Source organism: Heterocephalus glaber, unplaced genomic scaffold, assembly GCF_053883595.1.
Source record: "Heterocephalus glaber isolate CG9 unplaced genomic scaffold, H.glaber_assembly_v1.0 deba00001236, whole genome shotgun sequence".
Classification (NCBI taxonomy): Eukaryota; Metazoa; Chordata; class Mammalia; order Rodentia; family Bathyergidae; genus Heterocephalus; species Heterocephalus glaber.
In genome coordinates, this window is record NW_028258223.1 from 167,285 (window position 1) to 190,498 (window position 23,214).

At 38.7% G+C, this 23,214-nt stretch overlaps 2 protein-coding genes and 1 pseudogene across 7 annotated transcripts in view; all 3 read left to right on the top strand.

The window, feature by feature from the left end:
- Nucleotides 1-1,506, top strand: part of LOC147828182 (speedy protein E4-like) — a 38,230-nt gene extending 36,724 nt beyond the window's left edge. For 5 of the 6 annotated variants that reach the window (XM_087210958.1, XM_087210954.1, XM_087210955.1 and 2 more), the window contains one exon: nt 1,326-1,506. Coding sequence is in view for 4 of the 6 variants with exons in the window: in XM_087210954.1 (XP_087067080.1) it covers nt 1,326-1,361 (36 nt within the window). In the remaining 2 variants the exon portion in view is untranslated. The remainder of the gene's footprint in view (nt 1-1,325) is intronic. The other variant, XR_015451198.1, reaches the window with a different exon arrangement.
- Nucleotides 1,334-22,829, top strand: LOC106008672 (butyrophilin-like protein 3). Its single transcript, XM_087210973.1, is given in 3 exon segments — nt 1,334-1,673; nt 8,221-8,464; nt 22,448-22,829. Coding segments are annotated over 3 exon segments (873 nt in total). The 5' UTR covers nt 1,334-1,426.
- On the top strand, nt 5,705-6,360 carry LOC147828183 (cytochrome c oxidase subunit 6C pseudogene; annotated as a pseudogene).
- Nucleotides 22,830-23,214: the final 385 nt, after the last annotated feature.

Genomic DNA, 23,214 nt, shown 5'->3' on the forward strand with positions numbered 1-23,214 from the left:
TGTATCTTCTTCATTCATACAAGGTGTTCTCACTGGAAGTATGGAGTACATGTTTTTAATCTGTTGAGAATTTTCTGTTCTATATCTAGTCTCCTAATAGCTTTTACCATGAACAGCTGTGGAATTTAGTCCAATACTCTTTCTCCAACTAGTGACAGGATCATATGGCTTTCTCCTTTCCTCTGTTAAAATGATGACTTTTGGGGGTGGATCTTCCAATGCTAAACCAACACTGCCATCCCTATAACAAAACCACTTTCTACATCCTGCCAGATCTGACTTCTAATAGTTTGTTTTATTAAACAAATTTCTATCTATGTTCATAGTTTTTTCTTCTGCTATCTTTATCCTATTTTAGAATTAGCACAATGTTGAGTTCCTAAAATGAGGGGAGAAGTGTTCCTTCTTTTTTCTGCCTTGTTTGATATAATTTATCAGTTAAAATATTTATGAGCCTCCTGTTTTCATATAGGTAAGTTTTCAAGCTAGGAATATACTTTCTTTAATAGGTACTATTCAAATTTTATATTTCCTCCAGATTTAGTTTCATGAATTTGTCTTCTAAGTTATTTCTTAGAAGTTGTGAAATTTATTTCAAAAAAGATTTGTGTAATATGCTTTCTATATCCTTTTAAATTCTGTAAAATCTGTGGTAATGTCTCCTAGATCTTAATATTGTAATTTTAAAAATGTATAACTGATATTGTGTAACAGGAAGTAAAGGTCTAAAAGAGCAGGTGAATTGGGAGGGGTAGGGGAAGAGAAAAAAGGGAAAGGAATATTATAAGAAGAGGAAAAATGGAAGCAAGGTCTTTGCAAATAGGGAAGGGTGGAGGGGGTGAAGGGAGGGCAAGGGAAGGGGGAAAAAAATAAGATCCAAGAGACTCATGTAATGGTACAAGATCCCAGTGATGAATGTAACTGTATTGTATACCTAAAATGTACCAATAAACTTAATGGGGGGAAAAAAGATGTAGTTTTTCACATCTTCACAGTGAGAATCTTAATATTCTCCATTGGGCTGATATAGCACAATGTATAGTATTTGTTTAGCATACATGAGCTTCTGGGTTCGATATTCAACTTTGTAAAAAAAAAAGGTAACTTTGAAATAGTGCTCAGCTCTCAGGATGTTTGGAGACTGAGTGAAATAACTGATATGGAGTTATTCTTTAAAATGTAAGAGGCTATGTAGATACAAGTCTGTGGTTCAGAAAGGATATCATGATGAATATATTATTCATGTACATCATAAGTTCACTTTCCCTGAGAAAGACACACTGACATGGGTTTTGCTCAGGTATCTCTTGCGTTTCCTCCCACAGGCCAATGGCAGGTGCTTGGGCCATACAAGCCTGTAGAGGCCTTGGTGGGGGAGGACATAGTATTCTCCTGCTTCCTCTCTCCTGAGCCAAATGCAGAGGCCATGGAAGTGATGTTCTTCAAGGATCGATTCTCTACTGTGGTCCATCTGTATAAGGATGGAGAAGACCAGAAATACATGCAAGTGCCAGGCTATCAAGGGAGAACTGTGCTGGTGAAGGACTTCATGGCAGATGGGCATGTATCTGTGGCATTGAAGAACATCACCCTTTCAGATGCTAGCCTATATGGGTGCTGGTTTAACTCCCAGACCTATAACAGAGAGGCTATCTTGGAGCTGAAAGTGTCAGGTCAGTTTATTTCAGAGAAATTATAATTTAATTGCATCATCTTGGATATTTTGACAGTTGTTAAATTTGGATATTTTAAATCTTACGTCATGCAGTTAGAAGACAGCATGACCTCTCTGTTCTGTTGGTGTGTGTGTTATATGTTATTTTATTTCATGTGTAGATTCATATAACCAACTCCACATCAAGGTGTACAACAGTTGCACCACCAAAGCCTTCCTCTGCTATCATTTTATAGTTACACTCACACTTTCTCTTGTGTAACCATTCCAAACTATAGCAGTGACTAAATCTGTTCTCTATCTTCATAATTTTGTCACTTCAGGAATTTTATATAAATGGAAACATATGTATGCAAACTTTTCATTATAATTATTTATGCATAATATTCTTTATTGAGTTTATGGATACATTTAAGTATGCCTTATGATCACATTCATCATTGAGAATTTGTACCTGTACATGGTATATCTTGATTCTTATTTTTTCCCATTCCCCTGCCCTACCTTCAACCCCTTAACTCCCTATATTCATAAGCTTAGTTTCGATTTTTGCCTTCTTACTTTCAATTTTTCCTTTCCCTTCTTTACTTTCCCCTGCCCCCTCCGTAGTAATGCATAAAAATTGAACCTATGAATGGGTTTCACTGTGATAGTTCTATACATGCATATAACCTACTTCCGTCATACCCACCCTCCCTTTTACCCTCTCATCCCCTTTTTCTCATCCCTTTGCCTGCTTTCCTTCCCCTTTCCAACACTTCCTCTTCTATCTTGAGGTTATCTTCTCTCTCTGTTTTCTTTTTTAGTTTGTTTTCTGTTTTTAGGTTTCCACATATCAAAAATAAAAGCACGTAGTACTTGTGTTTTTGAGTCTAAGTTATCTTGCTTAACATGATGACTTTGGTTTCATCCATTTTGCTGCAAAGGACATAACTTTATTCTTTTATGGCTGAATAATACTCTAGTGGATATATAGCATATTTTCTTTATGCATTCATCTTTTTTTTTTTTTTTTTTTTTGGTACCAGGGATTGAACTTGGGTCCTTGCACTTGCGCAGCAGGTGGTGAAACCACTGAGCCAAATCCCCGGCCTATGCATTCATCTTTTGACAGGCACCTAGACTGATTCCAAAGCAGTTATCTTTTTTGTGTGCTGAATTTGTTTCCTTGTGTAAATACCCAGGAGTGGTATAACTGGATCATATGGTAGTTCTATTTTTATTATCTCATCACTTCTCAGCCTTTTGGCTAAGAACAAGTGTATTTTTATTATCTCGAGGAACCTCCATACTGATTCCCATAGTGGCTATAAAAATGCTCTTTTCCCCCCATATCCTTAACAGTAGTTACTAGGTTTTTTTTGTTTTGTTTTGCTGATTGAGGTGAGATTGAATCTCAATGTAGCTTTGATTTTTATTTCCCTGATGATTAAAGACATAAAGCATTTAAAAATATATTTATTGACTGTACTTCTGCTTTTGAGTAGTATCTGTTCTGCTTATTTGCCCATTTTTGAATGAATTACTTGTTCTTTTGGTGTTGTTTTTTGAGGTTTTTGTATATTTTTGTTATCAATCCTCTGTCAGACAAATAGCTTGCAAAGATTTTCCCTTTTTGTAGGCTGACTCTTCATTCCATTGATTGACACCTTTGGTATGCAGAAGCTTTTTAATTTGGTGTAATCCTATTTGTCAAATCTTACTTCTGCTTCCTGAGCTATTAGAGTCCTATCAGGAAACTGTTGTGTGTGTCAATATATTCAAGTGTTTTGCCCATGTTTTCTTCTAGTAGTTTCAAGACTTTAGGTCTTAAATTAATGTCTTTGATGCATCTTGAGCTGATTTTTGTATAGGATGAGACAGAGGTCTAGTTTTCCAACACCATTTGTTGAAAAGCTTGCTTTTAATGTATGTTTTGGGAACTTCATCAAGAATCAGTTGTCTGTACTTGCATGAGTTTATTTCTGGGTCCTCTATTCTACTCTGTTGGTCTACTTTTCTGTTTTATGTCAATAGTACATTTTGTTTACTATGGCACTATAGTACATTTTGAAACTAGGTATTGTGATGCCCCAAGGATTGCTCTTTTTTGCTCAGGATGGCTTTGGCTCCAGACCTCTTTATGATGCCCATTTGGAGGGTGAGGTGAAGTTATGAGGTCACAGCTATCCACACTGGGAAGAAAAGAAACAATTCCCACACAACCCACCATTCACAGCTCTGGTGTTCAAGACTCAGTTCCCATGTGAAATTATGCAGGTCTGCAGCTACCTCCTTACCTTCCAATCTTCCCTTCCCTTCCTTTCTTCCTTCTTTCCTTCCTTCCTTCCTTTCTTCCTTTGATCTTCTCCCTCCCTCTCTGTCCCTCTCCCTCTCTCTCTCCCTTTCTCTTTCAGATTGAACCAAGGGCTTTTGCACTGAGCTATATCTCCAACATTTTTGTTTCTTTTGAAGGCAAGGTCTCTCAAAGGTACTCAAGCTGGGCTTGAATCTGCAATCCTCCTGCCTCAGACTCCTAGAACATTGGAATTACAAGTCTGCACTCTCATACATGACTCTGAGCATCTGGTGAAGTGTCCTCCTTTTTCTTCAGTGTCACATAATTTCCCCACCATGCATAATTTCCTGCAGGTTGGTTTCAGAGGTTCTCCCCTGGGGTTAGAGTATGTCTCAAGGCAGACACCTGCTGAGTTATTGTGGCAATGTTTGATGCTGGTTCCTTGGGGCAGGGAAATTCAGAGGTCTTTGACTTCAGAGAAGGAAGCTCAGACAGGTCCTTCCCATTTGTGCTTACTTGGTCTCTCTGCCTAAGTTTTCCATGCCTCTGTCCACTATTGAACTTCAGTATTTTCCCGGTTACTCCCCTCGATTAATAACTTCTCTCCAGTTGTTCTAGTTCTGTCTGATGGAGAAGTGGGCAAGTGCTAGGCACTTGTAATCTCTCTTCTTGTATTCCTCCACCCATTTGTAATCTTTGGGGATTGAATTTCTTTCACTCAGAATCGTTCACTTGAGTTCCTTTCAAGCTACTTGTATGAATTGTTTGTTTCTCTTCCTGCTGAATAGTATTGCAAGGTACAGATATACTATAATTTAACCATTTATCCACTGAAAATATTGGAGTTATTTTAAGTTTTGAAATATTACAAATAATACTTTTATGAATGTTTGTTTATAGCTTTTTTGTGTTCTTAAGTTTGCATTTGTCTGGAATAAATGTTCTGGTGTACTACTTGGTTTTATAATAAGTCTATATTTATAACAAGTGTACATTTTTTAATGAAATTGCCACCCAACACTCTGGGAAGCTGAGGCAGGAGGATCCTGAGTTTAAGCCTAGCCTGGGAAATTTAGCAACTTGGTGAAACTTTGTCCCCAAAAGAAATAATAAAACATTAAAAAGGACTGCAATGTTGTTCTGTGTGAAGGCCCTGTATTCAATCACCAGTACTGAAAAAAAATTGCTGGACTTTTTCTCTGAGTGACTGACTGTCTCATTTATTTTGCATCCCTACCAGCAATGTATGAGTGTTCCAGTTTTTAAAATCTCTATCAACCTTTAGTATTGTTTGGTATATATATATTTTATATTAATATATGTCTATTGTAGCAGTAGTTAAATTTAGCTAATTAATGGGCTGGGGATTTAGCTCAGTGGTCCCGCTGCCTGCCTTGCAAGCACAAGGTCCCGAGTTCGATGCCCAGTACCAAAAAAATAAAATCTAGCTAATTAACAAAAGTATTATCTAACATAGTTATCATTCCCAAGATAGGAGCACTTGACATGCACTGTATTTGCATTTTTCAAGAGTATCATCAACTATAGACACCTGCTGTACAATAGAAATATTGAATTTATTCCTCCTGCCCAACTATACTTATCCATATCCTTTGACCAGCATATCCCCAGTGCCTTATATAGGTAATGCTAGCATCTGTTACCTACTGTTCTACTCTTAACTTCTGCAAGATGAACTTTTTTAGATTCAACATATAGATGAGATCTTGTGGTATTTTATTTTTGTCTTTCTATATCTGGCTTATTTCATTCAGTATAATATACTCCATATTCATATATGTTATTGCAAATGACAAGATTCCCTTACTTTTTGGGATAAATAATATTCCGTTATATGTATCTCATTTATCCCTCATCCATTCATAGACACTTAGGATGATTATGTATCTTGGTTATTGTGAAGAATGATGCAATAAACATCAGAGTATAGATGTCTCTCAAACATACTGATTTCATTTCCTCTAGATATCCAACCAAATAATGGGATTGCTGGATCATATGGTAGTTTGTTTTAATGTTTTGAAGAACCTCTGTACTGTACCACTTTCCATAATGATTAAACTACTTTACATTCCTATCTATAGTGTATAAAAATTCCTTTTTCAGTTCTTTTCTCCCTCAGCTGAAAATCATGTTGGTGTTGAGGACTGTAACTACCATGAGTTCCAGTTCTGTGACAAAACCTCAGAAGCAGGGTATTCTGGGCACATATCTTCAGCTTTATACTGTTGGGACATTCATTGTCTCCCTGGGGGTTGCAGCTCTCTCTACATTTGATGTGGCTGAACCAAGAAAGAAGATGTATACAGCTTTCTACAGAAATTATGATTCCACAAAGATTATAAAGAAACGAGGAAATTCTAGTGTCTTTCAGAGTGCAAAGTGATTTAGTAATAAAAGGGTTTGTTTGGATTGAATTCCATAGACATTTGTCACTGGTGTTCCTGAACTGTGAAACATCAATATGTGGGCTAGGAAATAGTTCCTCATGACAAATAAACACTTTCATAGGGGGGAAAAAGGGTTTCTTTTTCTCCACACTCTCACCTAAATTTATTATCTTTTGTCTTTTTTTTCAATGCTGGATATTGGACATGGGGCCTCACACATGGTAGACAAGTGCTCTACTGCCAAACTACACCACAGTTCCCTCTTTTTTCATTTTTGATAATAGCCATATAGGGTCAGGTGATATCTCATTATGATTTTGATTTGCACTTCTCTGAAAATTATAATTTGAGCGTTATTTCATATGATTCTTGGTCATTTGTAAGCCATATTTTTTCCCCTCAGTACTGGGGATCAAACTCAGGAACTTGAGCTTGCCATGCAGGTGCAAGCTATCTTTAAAGCAGTGTTTTTTCAGGTCTCTTGCTCATTTTTAAAACATGTTATTGAGTTTTCTCCTATTGAAGGTTTTTTTCTCTGTAGTCTTTAAAAAAGTTTGATATAACCCCATTTCCTTTTACTTTTGTCACCTGTGGTTTTTGGGGTCTTATCACAAAAAACCCTGTCCAGCAAAATCTCATGAAGCATTTCATCTATATTTCCTTTTGGAATTTAATAGTTTTGTGTCTTATATTTACTTCTTTTCTCCACTTTTAATTGATTTTTGTATATGGTGAGAAATAAAGGTTGTAATCTTTCTTTTGCAGGGGATATCTAGTTTTCCCAAAACCACTTATTGAAGAGACCCTTGACCCTTTGCCTCTTTCAAAATCAATTGACCATAATTGTGTTGATTTCTTTCGAGGCTCTCTTTTGTGTTCCATGCATCTATCTGTTCCATGATGGTACCATACTCTTTTGATTACTATACTTTTGTACTGTATTTTGGGATTCAGGCAGTGTGATTCCTCCAACATTTTTCTTCTTGCTTATTATTGTTTTGGTTATTTGGAATCTTTAGTGGTTCCATATGAGTTTTGTTATTTTTTTCTATTTCTGTGAAAAATTTTATTACAATTTTATGGGAATTGCATTAAATTTGCACACTGCTTTGGGTTGTATGGACATTTTAATATTAATTTTTTCAATCCATGAATATGGCATCTTTCCATTTCTTTGTGACTTCAATTTCTGTCTTCTATGTTTTATACATTTTAGTGTGTAGATGTTTTTCACATCTTTGGTTGAATTTAATTTTAAGTATTTTAATTTTTCTTGTAGCTATTGTAAATGTGATTTGTATAGCACAGTTCAGAAGTACCAAATTATCAGATCCTTGAATGCACCACAACATGTCCACCTTTCACATCATAGTTTGAACCTCTCTGTCTCTCTGGAATGCTTCTCCCTCATCTCCACTTTTTCATCTCCAAGTTTCCAATTTATCTGCTACATGAGGGTGCAAAAAGCACTTCCAGAAAGCTTTAATTTACTCCACATTTACCTACTCCCTCCTCTGTGCTAACATGACTACCCTTCCACAGTAGCATTTTCAAATGAAACTCATTTGTTTACCATTGTTTTCTGATTTAATCAGTGTGTTCTTCAACCGAAGGGACTCTGTCTTATGCATATCATCATTATTCATACTTAACAGTAGCCAGACATATTTAGTAGTTGCTAAATAAATGTTGAATGAACAAAGACCATGGAAAGACTTCCAGTGGTATTATAAGTACACATGTATGTCTATGTAAAACAGATAAGGATTGTGGGTGGTATCATGGCTACATGATTGATGAATCTGACTCAGAATAACAGCAACATTACTTTTATTCTTTCTCTGTGTTTTCCCCAGCACTGGGCTCAACTCCTGTGATTTCTGTCATGGGATATGGTGATGGAGGCATTCAACTACTCTGCCAGTCCTCAGGATGGTTCCCCCAGCCTACAGTGAAATGAAAAGGTCCAAAAGGACAAGTTTTATCTTCGGGCTATAAGGCAAATTCAGACAGGAACAACCTATTTAATGTGGAAACCTCCTTTACATTCCAAGAAAATACTGGGAATTTATCATGTTCCATCCAGCTTGTTGAACACAGGCAAGTGGTGGAATCCAGGGTGTGGGTAGGAGGTGAGTGGATGCAGGAGGAGGAGAGGGCATGGGGATATGTGTTTTGTGCCATAGAGAGAGGAAAGAAGAGCTTCTTTCTTGGTATTGTTGTTTAGTATTACACAGGTTTAATGACTAACTTTGAAAGTCATAGGTAAGTGAAGGATAAAAAAATCATGAGAATTTAATTACATGGAAATAGAATTGTGTAAACTTTCAGAGGATGTAATTGTTTCTTATACCACGGGATTGACCCTGTGGTACACCTGTCCAAACCCATTATGTTCAAAATTTAAAAATACTAACACAAGGGCCAAGGATTTAGCTCAGTGGTTCCACCACCTGTCTCAAAAGTGCAAGGTCCCAAGTTCAATCCCTGGTACCAAAAAAAAAAAAAAAAAAAAAAATACTAACTCTAGGAGGACTGGCAACAAAATTTGTCTGCCCATTATTTTAGAAAACATCATTATTCTATAAAATTGAATAGAATAAAAATATAGAAAATTTCAGAAAGAGTTTAAAGTATAACAGGAAGATTTACATAGCCCAAAAGTATCAAGAATGAGATTTAATACAAAAGGATGTAATCTGCCAGTTAGAATACAAAGAATGTCAGATTAGATTTTATAACCCCAACTGTCACACTTCCTAAGAGAAAATATAGAGCATATGAAATATTCATTGAAAAATCAAAAAGTGGAAAACAGATACCAGGCAGAATTAATTGTAGCAATATCAGTGTTAAGAAAAGAGGCTTTGCTGGGTCTGGTGGTACAAGCCTGTAAACCCAGAACTCTGAATACTGCAGCAGGAGAATTGCCAAGTTTGAGCCCAGCCTGGGAAACTTAGCAACTTGATACTCTGATTAAAAAAAGAGAGAGAAAAAGACTAGGGTGCATATCTCAGTTCAAAGGTCCTGGGTTCAATTCCCAGTACCATAACAAAAGACAGAAGGTTCTTGATTTTAAAATTACAAACTATGATTAGAGGTAGAGTTAACTTCACAGATATTAAAAGTTCATTCATCAAGAAAATATAAAAATTTTAGATATAAACATGCACCTTCAAATGTATCTCTAACTTATACATAACAAATTAGAGTAAAAGTATAAACAGATGCTTACTTTGGGCTAGAGATACAGCTATGTGGTAGAGAACTAGCCTATCTTGATACCTAGTGTCTCTCTCTCTCTGATCTGGAGAGCAACAAATGAATGAAGTTATACTTTTGACAAATAGATAATATTAAAAATGACAAAACTGAAATTGTAGAGCTGAAGAATACAATAACTGAACACAAAACCAGTAGAGTTCAGATTTGTAGATCAGGTGTAGTCTAGGTCTGTTGATGGGAAAAAGTAACAATAAATTCAAAGACAAGTCATGAGAAATCATCAAATCTGAAGAGGGGAAGAAAAAAGGAAGAAAAAGAGAAGATATCTTTTAAAAATTTAATTTTATTAGTACATTTTAGGTACATAACATAATGACATTCATCATCAGAGATTTGTACCTGTACATATTTTATCTTGATTCTTATTTTTCCCCATTCACCTCCCCTCCCATTAGCCCCTCTACCCCTCTGTATTCACAAAGACTTTGTTTCCATTTTTTCATTATCTCATGTTACTTCCATTCCCTTCTTTCCTTTTCTCTAGCCCTCCTCTTCCCCTTTGCACCTTTTCTTCCTATTTAACATTAGCTATTACACATTTTGATCCTTATTTACACTTTCGGTTTCTCACACCAGAGAAACTATTAGGTATTTACACGTGTGTCCTACTTATTACACTTAAGAGTATCACCTCAATATGCATCCATTTAGCAAAAAATGTTTTAAATTTCTCATTCTTTATGGCTGATTAATACTCCATTTTATGTTTTAAAAAGCCACATTTTCTTTATCCAGTCTCCAGCTGATGGGCAACTGAGTTGTTTCCAAGTTTTAGCTATTACAAACTGTGCTGCTATAAACATGGGTGCACATATATTGCTGTAGTATGATTCTTTTAGTACTTATGGGAAGACACCAACCAGGGGAATAGCTGGGTCAAACGGGACCTCGAATCATAGTTCTTTGAGGTATCTCCATACTGATTACCACAGTGGATGCACCAGGCTAAACTCCCACCAGCAGTGGAAAAGGGTTCCTTTTTCCCTACAGCCCCACTAGCATTTGTTATTGGTTAATTTCATGATAGCAGCCATTCTTTCTGGAGTGAGGTGAAATCTCAGCATTGTTTTCGTTTGCATCTCTCGAATGACTAGTGATGTTGAACATTTTTTCATATGTTTATTTGCCATTTCTAATTCTTTGTTTGAGAAATATCTGTTGACTTCAGATGCCTATTTTTGGATTGGGTCTTTAAATTTTGGAGGTCTGATTTTTTTTAAAGTTCTTTATATATTTTAGATAGTAGACCTTTGTCTGAGGAACAGCTGATAAAATTTTTTTCTACATTATGTGTTGTTTGTTCACACTGTTGTTAGTTTCTCTTGCTGTGCAGAAGCTTTTTAATAAAAGATCCCACTTGTTGATACTTTTTGCTAGTTCACATGCATCTGAGGTTTTGGTCATGATATCATGTCCTACACCCATATCTTTAAGAGTTCTACCTAATAGTTCTTACAGACAGTTTAGTATTTCTGTTTTAAATTTAGATATTTAATCCATTTCAATTTTAGTTTAGTACATGCTGAGACATATAGGTCTAGTTTTAATCTTTGACAAGTTGAAACCCACTTATTCTAGCATCATTTATTAAAGAGGCTATCTTTGCTCCAGTGAGGGTGTTTGGCTCCTTTGTTGATGATGAGTTGGCTGAGTGTATCTGGAGTTGTTTCTGCATCATCTAATTTGATCCACTGATCCTCAAGTCTGTTTCTTTGCCAGTACCATGCTGTTTTTATCACAGTAGCTTTGTAGTATAGTTTCAAGTTGGGGATTGTGATACCACCTACCTTATCTTTGTTGCCTAGAATTGCTTTTGCTATTCTAGGCCTCTTCTTGTTCCAAATGAATTTTCAGATTGTTTTCTGAAGTTCTGTGAAGCATGCTGTTGGAATTTCAACTGGGATTGAATTGAATCTGTATAGCAATTTTGGAAGTATAGTCATTTTTTTTTTTTGGTACTAGGGATCGAACTTGGGTCCTTGCACTTGTGAGGCAGGCAGTGGAACCACTGAGCTAAATCCCCGGCCCCTGGCCATTTTTATTATATTGGTTCTTCCTACCCAGGAGCAAGGGTAGAGGTCTTTGATCACTTTCATTTGGTTGATTCCTAGGTATTTCAATTTTTTGGATGCTACTGTGAAAGGAATTGATTGCCCCATTTCTCTCTTGGTGAGTCTGTTATTTGTGTACAGGAAAGCTACTGATTTTTGTGTGTTGATCTTGTATTCAGCTACTCTACTGAATTTGGTTATTAAGTCTAGAAGGCTTTTGGTGGAGTTCTTCGGGTCTTCTATACAAAGTATCATATTATCTGCAAATAATGACAGTTTAAATTCTTCCTTTCCTTATTCCTTTCATTTCTTTCTCTTTTCTAATTGCTATGGCTAATGTTTCCAAAACAATATTGAGCAGAACTAGTGATAGTGGAGATCCTGATTTTAGCATGAAGGGTTTCAGTTTTTGACCATATAGTATGATATTGGTTGTTGGTTTTTCATAGTTAGCTTTTATCAGATTGAGATAGAGACCACCTATTCCAATTTTTTATAGGGGTTTTATCATGAATTCTTGTTGGATTTTGTCAAACACTTTTTCTGCATCTGTTGAGATGACCATACAGATTTGTCCTTGGCTCTATTAATATAGGATATTACATTTATTAATTTGCATATGTTGAAACATCCCTGTATCCCTGGGATGAATCCCACTTGATCAGGGGATATGATCTTCCTGATGATTTTCTGCATTCTATTTGCCAGTATCTTATTAAAGATATTTGCATCTATGTTCATTAGTGAGATTGGCCTATAGTTCTCTTTTTTGGTTGGCTCTTTCTCTGCTTTGGGGATCAAGGTAATGCTTGCATCTAGGAATGAATTTGGGAGTATTGCTTCCCTTTCACTTTCATTGATGAGTTTAAACAGTAGTGGCACTAGTTTTTCTCTACATGTATTGTACAATTCAGCAGTGAAGCCATCAGGGCCTGGGATTTTCTTAATTGCTAAGTTTCTAATTACATTTTCAATTTCATTGATTGATATTGGGTTGTGTAGAATTTTTAGGTCTTCTTTGTTCACCTCTGGTAACACATATATATCTAGAAATCTGTCTATTTCTTCTGTGTTTTCCATCTTATTGGCATAAAGCTTCTCAGAGTAGGTATTGATGATCCTCTGGATTTCTGCTGGGTCCATTGTAATTTCACCTTTTTCATTTATAATTGGATGGGTTTGGGTTTTTTCTTTCCTCTTTTTGATAAGTTTGCCTAAGTGTTTGTCAATTATGTTTATTCTTTCAAACCACTTTGCTTCATTGATTTTTTTGTATCATTCTTTTAGTCTCCATTGCATTGATTTCTGCTCCAATCTTTATAATTGCCTCCCTTGTATGAGCTTTAGGTTTGTGCTGCTCTTCTTTTTCTAGAAGTTTGAGGTTCAACATAAGATTGTTTATTTGAGATAACTCTGTTTTCCTAATATGAGTATTCACTATGAATTTCCCTCTTAGGACTGCTTTCATTGTGTCCCATAGATTCCGATATGTTTTATTGGTATTTTTTTTAATTGTAGAAACTGTCTGATTATTTCTTTAATTTCCTCTGTGACCCATTGGTTATTCAGAAGTGTGTTGTTCAGTTTCCATGTGTTTTTGAAATTGTTGAGGTTTCTATTGCTATTGATCTCCAATTTCATCACACTATGGTCTGATAATATACAGGGGATATCTTCAATTCCTTTGTACTCACTTAAACATATTCTGTGAGCAATTATGTGGAATAATTTGCGGAATGACTGATGTGCAGCCAAAGAAAATGTGCATTCTTATTTTGTGGGGTGAAATGCTCTGTAAACATCTGTTAAGTTCATTTGTTCAAGAGTTTGATTGAGTTCTAGTATTTTGTTGTTTATTTCTGTCTAGTTGATCTATTTATGACAGTGGGGTATTGCAGTTCCCCTCTATGATTATATTAGTGCTTATTTGATTTTCCATGTCCATTAGTATTTGTTTTATGTAGTTGGATGCACTAGTATTTGGTGCATATAAATTTATGATTCTCATCTCTTCCTCTTGGACTTTTCCCTTTTATAAGGATGTAGTGTCTGTCTGTTTCCCTCTTAATCAGTGTTGGTTTGAAATCCATTTGATCTGTAAATAGGGTAGCTGTTTCTGCTTTTCTTAGGTTCCTGTTGCATGGAGTATTATTTTCTACCCTTTAACTTTCAGTCCATGAGTTTCTTTTTGAATTAAGTGTGCTACTTGTATGCAGCATGTTGTTGGATCTTGCTTCTTGACCCATTCTGCCAGTCTATTTCTTTTGATTTCTGAATTGAGACCATTCACATTGATGGTTATAACTGATATGTATTAACTTATCCTTGTCATGACTTCTTCTTTTTGTTGGATTCTCCCCCCTTTGTATTTAATTTCTTGTTCTGCCTGATAGATTCATGCTGACGGGCTTGCTGAAGTTGTGATCCTCATTGTCTTTTTCTAGGATATTGTTTAAAATTTTTTGGAGTGCTGGTTTGGCATTCATGAACTTCCTCGGGTCCTCTTTGTCATGAAAGTACCTTATCCATTGATTTTGAAAGATAGTTTTGCAGGGTACATCAATGTGGGTTGGAAGTTGTTTTGTTTTAGGGCTTGAAATACATTACTCTAGGCTCTTCTTGCTTTAAGAGTTTGTGTTGAGAAGTGTGCTGTGATTCTTATGGGCCTTCCCTTGTACATGAATTGTTACTTTTCTCTCAGTACTTGTAGATTTTTTTTTTGTACTGGGGATCAAGTTTGGGACCTTGTGCTTGCTGGTGGTGCAACCACTGAGCTCTGTCCCCAGCCCTCAATTTTATTCTTCTGTTGAGTTTCTTGAATCTTAACTATTATATGCCTATGTGTAGATTTTTTTTTTGTCATGGCTAGTTAGAATCCTATATGCATCACTAATCTGTATGTCAAGTTCTTTTCCTCTGCTTGGAAAGTTTTCTGCTATTACTTGTGTTAATAGTTTTTTATGTCATTTGTCCTCATTCCTGGTTCTTTATTGACTCCAATCAGTCTTATATTATTCTTTTTTCCATCATCTAGCAACTGCTGGATTGATTTCTCATGGTCCCTTACTATTTTAAAGAATTTTTTTTCTTGGTCATTAATCACAATCCTGTCTTTTATATCTGATATTCTATCCTCACATTGGCTCATTCTGCTGCATAAACTTTCAATGGAGTTTTTAATCTGCTGGCAATCTGTTTGCATCTGTTTTATGGATTCCATTTGTTTTCTGTGTTGGGATTCCATCATGCTTTTCAACTTTTCTATTTTTTTCTATCTGTGTGTGCTCTAGATTTATTAATCATGTCTTGCACTATCTCTTACTATGTGAGAAATTATTTCTGATTTAATTTTTTCTAGATCCTCTTTTGTTGCCTGTTCAGGGAGTCCAGGTAGTTGAACATCACAATGTTCCATCTCTTTGACCTTTGGGGTTGACTTAGGTAATCAAGAAGTCTGGTTTTGAGACTTATTTATGTGTCTTCTCATTTGAACAGATGCAGCCTGTGTCTTTGTTGAGGCAACCTTTTGCTTACCCAGTGGTCTTCAGTATTCAGCAAGCCACTGAGCAGTCATTTCTTTGCTGCTCACCACTGCACCAATTCCTGGGTTCAGAGTGGTGTCCTTCTGGATCCCTGCTCTGTCCTTTTGTTTGCTTGGGCTTCTGGCTCATGCTTGTGCACACTCTGGATTGTATCTAGACATGCCTCTGGCTAGGGCCTGCCTTCCTATGTAGCTATTGTCTGGGAGGGCCTTTGGCTGGGGACTGTGCACCCCAGTCATTGGTGTCTAGGTGAGCTTCTGGCTAGGGTCTGTATGCACTTACCAATGGTGTCAGGGTGGGCATCTGGCTGTTGCTTGTACACCTGTGCAGTTCTTTTCCAGGCAGGTCTTTGACTGGGGACTGTGGGCCCAAGCAGCCAGGGTCAGGGTGAGGCCCTGGCTGGACCTGCCTATAGCTGTGCCGCTCTGGTCCACACCAGTTTCTCACTGGGATATGGACTCACCGATGGTACTGGGGAGGGCCACTGGCTGTTCCTTGTGCACCTCTGCAGCTCTTCTCCAGGTTGGTCTTTGGGAGGAGCCTGTGGTTCCAGGTGGCCAGGGTCAGGGAGGGGCCATGGCTGGACCTGCTTGCAGCTACACCACTCTGGTCCACACCTACTGGCATCACAATCAAAGGGAAGATATCTTACAGATTGTTGTGGTTTGTGTTTGGGTGTCCCACCAAGGCCTCATGCAGATGAGATGGGACTTTATTTTTCAGGGATGGTGGAGTCTGGAGTGTGTGATGCTGGGATTGGGGGCATGTGTTTGCTGGACCACTACATGTGAGTGATTGGTTTGCTACCACCCTAGTGCTGGTGGTTTGAATGGGATAAAGGGGGCAGAGAGATGCTGTTGGACTCCCCTTTGTGCCTTTGCTGCCTTGTGTGTGCCAGGTTGTTTCTGCTCTGCTATGCCTGTTTGTCATCTCTGCCTTTGTGTTGGCTGATTATGGACTGAAACCTCTATGAACTGTAAACCAAATAAACCCCTTGCCTTTTAACTTTTGGTGTTAGATATTTTATCTCAGCAATGAGAGAAAAGTTACTAACACAGAGATATTATGGACAAAAAGCTTATTCAAAGAATTTTGGAGAAAATCTTCTGCAACATGGGGAAAGAAATAGAAATAGATTCAGGGAGCCTAGAGGACAGCAAATAGAATGAACCCAAAGGACCCACAGCAAGATGTGTTACAATGAAGTTATCAAATGTTAAAGACAAAGAAAAATTGCAACTATTTTATTATAATTTTTTTTTATTTTATTGGTTATTTCATTTGCTTTTTTTTTCTGGTACCAAGGATCAAACTCAGGACCTTATGCTTGCCCAGGCAGGGGCAATGCCACTGAGCTACATCCCCAGGCTTCTTATTATAATTATTAATGCACATTAATTGTACAAATTAATGGGTTTCATTGTGACAAAGATAGTTTTGAAAGCAGCTAGATAAAAGGAACTTGTGCATACAAAGGAACATTCATACTACTATTGGTAAATTTTTCAGCAGAAATTGTGCAGTCCAGAAAAGACTGGAATGATGTACTCAAAGGCCTGAAAGAAACTGCCAATCCAACAAAGCTGTCATTCATCTCAAAACAAAGCTGAAAGAGTTTGTCATCACTAAACATACCTTACAAGAAATGCTAAGAGGACCTGGGCAAGATGTTTCATATTTGTAATCCAGCTACTCTGGAGGCTAAGGAAGGATTGCAAGTTCAAGGTTTGCCTAGGTAACTTTAACAGGGCCTGGTTTCATGATAAAAAATTTTTAAAATGACTTGGAATCTAGATCTTGAGACCTTGCTGAAAAAACTTTGTGTTCTAGTAGACAGTCTTTGGGTTTAATCCCCAGTACTGTAAAAAAAGTCTTCTATAAAAAGTAAAAATAAAAAACTGTTAAAAAGAACAACTAAATTATGTTAATAGATACAATATAAGTCCATGTAAATTGTGAAATAAATAGCATGTAATGTCAGGAAAAAGGTAAAAATGGAGCATTCTTGCATACATGGGAAGTCAATTGTTATCAGCTTAAAATAGACTGTTATATGCATAAGATATTGTATGTAATTTTCTAGTTAACCACAATTAAAATACCTATAGAAGAAAAAAACAAATGAATCAAAATAGATTAGTACCAGAAAACATGTAAAAAAAGAAAAAGACAGGAAGAGGTGTGTGTATACCAAAAGGCTAGCATGTGGAAGGATGGTGGCAAACTCTTCACAGGAACTTTGCAGAGAGAAACCAAATCCATCCTGTCCTGTGGATACTTAGAAGGTGAATAAATTTCAGAATGTTTGGGAGATTATTATAATTAAAAGCAAGAATGGAGTTGTATTTCTTCTCCAAGTTCCACTCTTTACCTTTCTCTCCCCACAATAAAGAATAAGAGGACACTAACCTGGCAACACAAAGTACATCTTAATAAATTTAAGAAGATTGAAATTATACTGAGTAGTTTCCCATCACAATGGAGTGAAATTGTCAATAACAGCAAGCTAATTTGGAAATTGACCAGTACATGGAATCCAAATAGCATATTCCTGCAAAATCACTGGGACAAAGAGAAACTTGAAAAGGAATTTTAAAATATCTTGAGATTAGCCAAAAGAAAGAAAGAGGAGGAGGAGAAGAAAGAAGAACAACAAGAAGAGGAAGTTATCAGTTCTTATTGGATGCAGGAAAATAGTAGTAACATGTAATATATAGTGTTAATTTCAGATTAAAAAGAATAATTGGTAATTTGAAACAGGAAGAAAAGGTCCAAAGGGGTAGGGGAAGTGGGAGGAGAAGGGGAAAGGAAAGAAGGGAAAGGGAAAATTATGAGAAAAGGAAAAATTGGAAACAAAGTCTTTGTAAATAGGGAAGGGAGGACAGGGAATGGGGAAAAAATAAGAACAAAGATACATCATGTACAGGTACAAGTACTCAGTGATAAATGTAAATGTATTCCTAAAATGTACCAATAACAACCTAACTTTGCATCTTAGGGAACCAGGAAAAGATGAACAGACTGAACTCCAAAGTTAACAAAAGGAACAAAGTAATAAAAATCAGAGCAGAAATAAATCAAATGAAGAACAGAAAATTATAGAATAAGAATTTATATAAGAGTTAGGTTTTTTAAAAAATGAAATAGTTGGGCTGGGGATTTAGCTCAGTGGCCCCACGCCTGCCTCAAAAGCACAAGGTCCTGAGTTCAATCCCCTGTATTCGGGGTGGGTGGGGGGGAGACAGTTAACAAATACAAGTCAAATAAATTAAATCAGAAATAAAAAGGGCAGATTACAACAGATGTATGAGAAATAAAAAGAATCAAAGAGACTATCATGAACTATCGTAGGCCAAAAATTGGATAACCTAAATAAAATGACTGAATTGCTAGAAATATATAAACTACCAAGATTGAATCAAGAATTATGGCATTATTCATAATAGCCACAGGGCAGAACAACTCAAATGTCTACCACCTAATGGATAAACAAAATATGATCTATCCATACAATAAAACACGGCAGTGAAAGGAATGCAGGGCTGGCCCAGGCATCCCAGGAAGGGCCCCAAAACACTGTGCTAATGAAGGAAGCCAGACCAACAGCCCTGTGTGGTGTGGTTCTTTATCTGGAGTATCTGAGCAGGCAATCTACAGAGGCACAAAGTAGAAAAGTTGCCAGGGCAGATCAGTGTTAATGCATCTGGTGTCTGTGGGGAATGATGAAAGTATCCTCAAATGAGAAAGTAGTAATGAAGGTACAACTCTGTAAATTTAAAACCACTGAATTGTATACTCTAAAAGGATGAGTTTAATGATAAGTGACTTACAGCTCAAACAAAGACATGGGAACTAAAAAAAAAAAAAAAAAAAAAGAATTATAAAGACCACTCAAATCAATAACAAATAGAGATTTATATATTTTTTAAAACTCCCAAGAAAGAAAATAAGAGGATCAGATGGACTCATAGTCTTTTGAATTCTATCAAATACCCAAAGAAGTATTAATACAACATTGTTTTAAAATTACTTATTTTTTATTAAGACATGTTTGCAGTACATAATATTTACATTCCTAGTGTGGAATTGTTACATGTATATAACACATCTTAATTTCTTTTCTGATCCCTTTTTCCTTTCCTCCTTTCCCCCTCCATTAGTCTCTTGATCCCCTTCCCATTTCCTAAACTATTCCAAAAGCATGGAAATAGAAGTAATTCCTAATTCATCTTGAGATCAGAAAGCCTGATACCAAAGCCAGGCACTGCAAGAAAAAATAATTATGGTCCAATATCTCTGATGAACATAACTTTCCAATTCAAAGTAAATTCAACAACATATCAGACAGAGATTGCATATTATGACCAAGTGTGATTTATCTTTGGGATCAAGTTTGGTTTGTGCATAATGCATTAAGAGGATAAAAAATAAAAATCACACAGACATCTTGTTGCGGGAAAAACATTTGCCAAAGTTAACTTCATTTCATAAAAAAAGCCTCAACAAAATAATCATAGAGGAAAATTCCTTGAACATAGTGAATATCACTTATGAAAATCTTACAGCCAATGCCATTAATGGTAAAAGGCTGAAGGCTTTTCCTCTAAGATCTGATACAAGGCAACAATGCCCATTCACACCACTTCTGTTCACTGTAATACTGGAAGTACTAACAAGAGTAATGAGGCAAGAAAAATGAATAAAGGAGAGCCAGGGGAGAGGAGCCAAATGCTCTCTACAAGGTAATTTTATTTTGTGGCTACTACTAACTCTTTAATTTGAGGCCGTGGAGTGAGGCACCTCTTGACTGCTCCAGGAGAGATTTGCTTCAGCAGCAACATGCTCCTATCATGGACCTTTCCCAGATGACACCATCTTTTTTTTTTTTTTGTAATTATAAAATAAACCATACCCTAGCAGGCACATTATTTTAATGTGTTTGTAAGAACTTAATATTCTGTATGTAATTAAAATCAAAGAAAAAAAAGCATTGTGCAGAAAATTAATTAAAAGAGGAAGACAAAAAAACTCTTGAATGTCATAAAATTACAAATACAACAAAGCAAATTAAATGGAAATTCCAGATTTCAGTGACATTAGTAACCAGAACATAAACAATGAGTTACTTAGTCATCAAATTAACTAATTTAGGAAGGGACGGTGGCTGATGATTAAACCAAAGGATCTAACTCTCCTTTGCTTACAAAGAAACCTGGACCACGGCTTTCCAGTAACTTCCACAAGCTGGCGTTGCTCTTCTTAGAGAGCTGACAGGGAAGAGTGGGGGGGGCCTTGCCCCCCCCCCCCCGCTAGAACTCTTGAGTGCCTTTTACGGGCATGTCTGGGCCTGCTGCAAGTCTACCCGGCAACAAGGAAGTAGCCCCAGTACCCTCCCCTTGCTCCCTCCCTCTAGCCCTACGGTATATATGCTGTAGCAGCTTCCGCAATAAACGAGACTTGATCAGAAACTTGTCTTGTCTCCATCTCTAGTGTCCCCTGTCCTTTGTCATTCTCACTCCCCCTCTAGGGTCTCCGTTGACTTACCCACGGGACGGGACAGAAGAGCACATTCTGTCTGTCCCTACACCACTGAGATGGGTACATTCATTCAAGTTTGTTTTTTTTTGATACCAAGGATCAAACTCAGAACCTTGCACTTGGGAGGCAGATGCCAGAACCACTGAGCTGAATCTCCAGCCCCTCATTCAACTCTTTAACTAAGGCAAGTGAAGGAGAATTTCTTGACACCTGCAGCCCCCTCAGAAACCATTGATTTTATCCATGTAAACAAAAAGAAATGAACAACCCCTCCTTCTGAGGACAGTGTGTCTCTCAAGTGCCAGGGGGTTCGCTGCTTTTATTTAAAAGAAAGGCAGACGGGAACAGACCAGGCCCGGCCATACACGGAGACATGGCCCACAAGAGACAGGGACACGTGGGCAGCCCATGGGTGGGCCCTCAGAAGGGGGGGTCCCACGTTCTCTGGGCCACCAGGCCTAGGACAGACCCACTCACAGAGATGCCCAAAGCCAAGGCCACAGGACACTGCTCATCCAGACAAGCCTGGGGTGCAGGCAGGTAGGGGGTGAGGTGGGGCCCCTGGCAGGCGACTACAAAATGGTGATTAGCAAATTGTATCAAAAAGTATCAAAACATTTCAAAAAACTCTAAAAACAGCCAGGTGTGGCAGATGCAGGGTCAGGTGTCTAGGCATCTATGCAGCTACCCCACGTATGCTGCAGAAGATTCAGCTGGGGCCCGATGCCAGCCACTGTCCTGTGGGCAGCAGCATGCAGGAGACACCAGGAGGCCTGGCCACAGCTGCACATTGCTGAAAGGTCCCTCTTGGCTTAGGGCCGGGCACCTGGAACCACCAGTTAATTCCCTCAAACTCAGGGCAGAGCCCTGGGCCTCAGAGGATGGATACCACTGCCCCCTGGCGTTTGCCTTCACACCCCAAACTCAGAGTTAGCTTCTGGAGTCCCTGCAAATTCTCCAGAGGTCGCTGAATGGTTCAGGGGAGGCTGAGCATTTGGAATACAGACACACACCTGTGGCTCTGCCTAAATCCAGGCCTCAAAGGCCTGGGTGGGAGCCTTGATAAAAGGGCAAAACGTTGGAACTGCCAGGTGAGCGCTTCTGGGGGGTGGTTCCTGCTACGTTGCCCAGGCTGACCCCAAACCCCCGGGCTCAGGCAGATCATTCTGCCTCAGCCTCCTGCGTAGCTGGGACTACAGGTGCGTGCTACCGCATCTGGCCCTTGATACATATTTGAAGCAGCAGATCCCTGCGGGCAACCAGCCCCCTTCAGCTTTCCATTCTCTGTCCCTTTTATTATCACGTTTATGTCTTATGCAAACAGGGTCCTAACTTAGGTGAGGACCAAGCCTACAACTAATACAAAGCTGGTACTCTTAATTCTTAAAAAAAAAAAGCAATCAAAACCTGAATAAAAGCCATCCTGATTTTGAAAGATTGAGGAAAAACAATCCAGGTGTTCTCAAAGCTCCAAGAAGCCCAGAGCACAGACAGGTTATTTTGTTGTTGTTGTGGAGACAGGGTCTCACTGTGTAGTTCACGCCGGCCTTGAACTCACTACACAGCCCATGCTGGCCTCCAACCCTAAGCGACCCTCCTGCCTCAGCCTCCTGAGTGCTGGGACTATGGACAGTCTAACCCAACAGCGGCATGCTGTTTTCATTCAGACCAGTTGGCTGCCACCGTGGCCCAACCTCTTCCCAAAGGCCATCCACTTCCACCCTCGCACCGCTCTGCCCAGTAGCGGAGCTGACCCGGGCACCCTGGCAGCTCTGCGCCCCCACAAGCCCCGTCACCAGCCGCATTCATGGCCCGCAAGCTGTCTCTCCCACAAGGCACCAGAGACTCAGGAGCCGGCCAGAGCTGCCCCAGGCAGGGCCCAGCAGCAAAACGGGGAGCACGGGTGAGGCTGAAGCTCGGGGCTCGCCTCTCCTGGGGCCAGGGCCACCCTGCGCGAATGGCCTGGCCGCAGCACCCTCTGCTGGGCTCCGGGCAGTCAACTCTCTCCGGAACGCCTTTCACGGAGGTCTGGGACTAGGAATGCAATGAACCGCGCGGGCTGGCCCTTCGCAAAAGCTGGCGAGGCGGCTAGCAGGGAACACAAGCCTTCTCAGAGCCTTTGACACACCCGGCCGCACGGAGCCTCACGGAGCCTCGCTGCGGTCCCTAAGCCTCTGGCGGCCACCACACGCAGGGGACACAGGTTCCCGCACGCTGCTCACCCCACCAGCGACAGTGCGCATGGAGGCTTTCGTCTCCCCAGCTGCCCTCCTGGCTTAGGGAGCAGCAGAGGATCCAAACCGAGCGAGCCCCGCGGGGGACAGAGGAGCAGAGGAAGAGGAAGTGGCTTTGCTTCTTCGGGTGTCAGCGCTCACCCCGAATCTCCTCCAGGGATCAGACTCCGCTGAGGTACAGGTCACCGCTCAGGACTGAG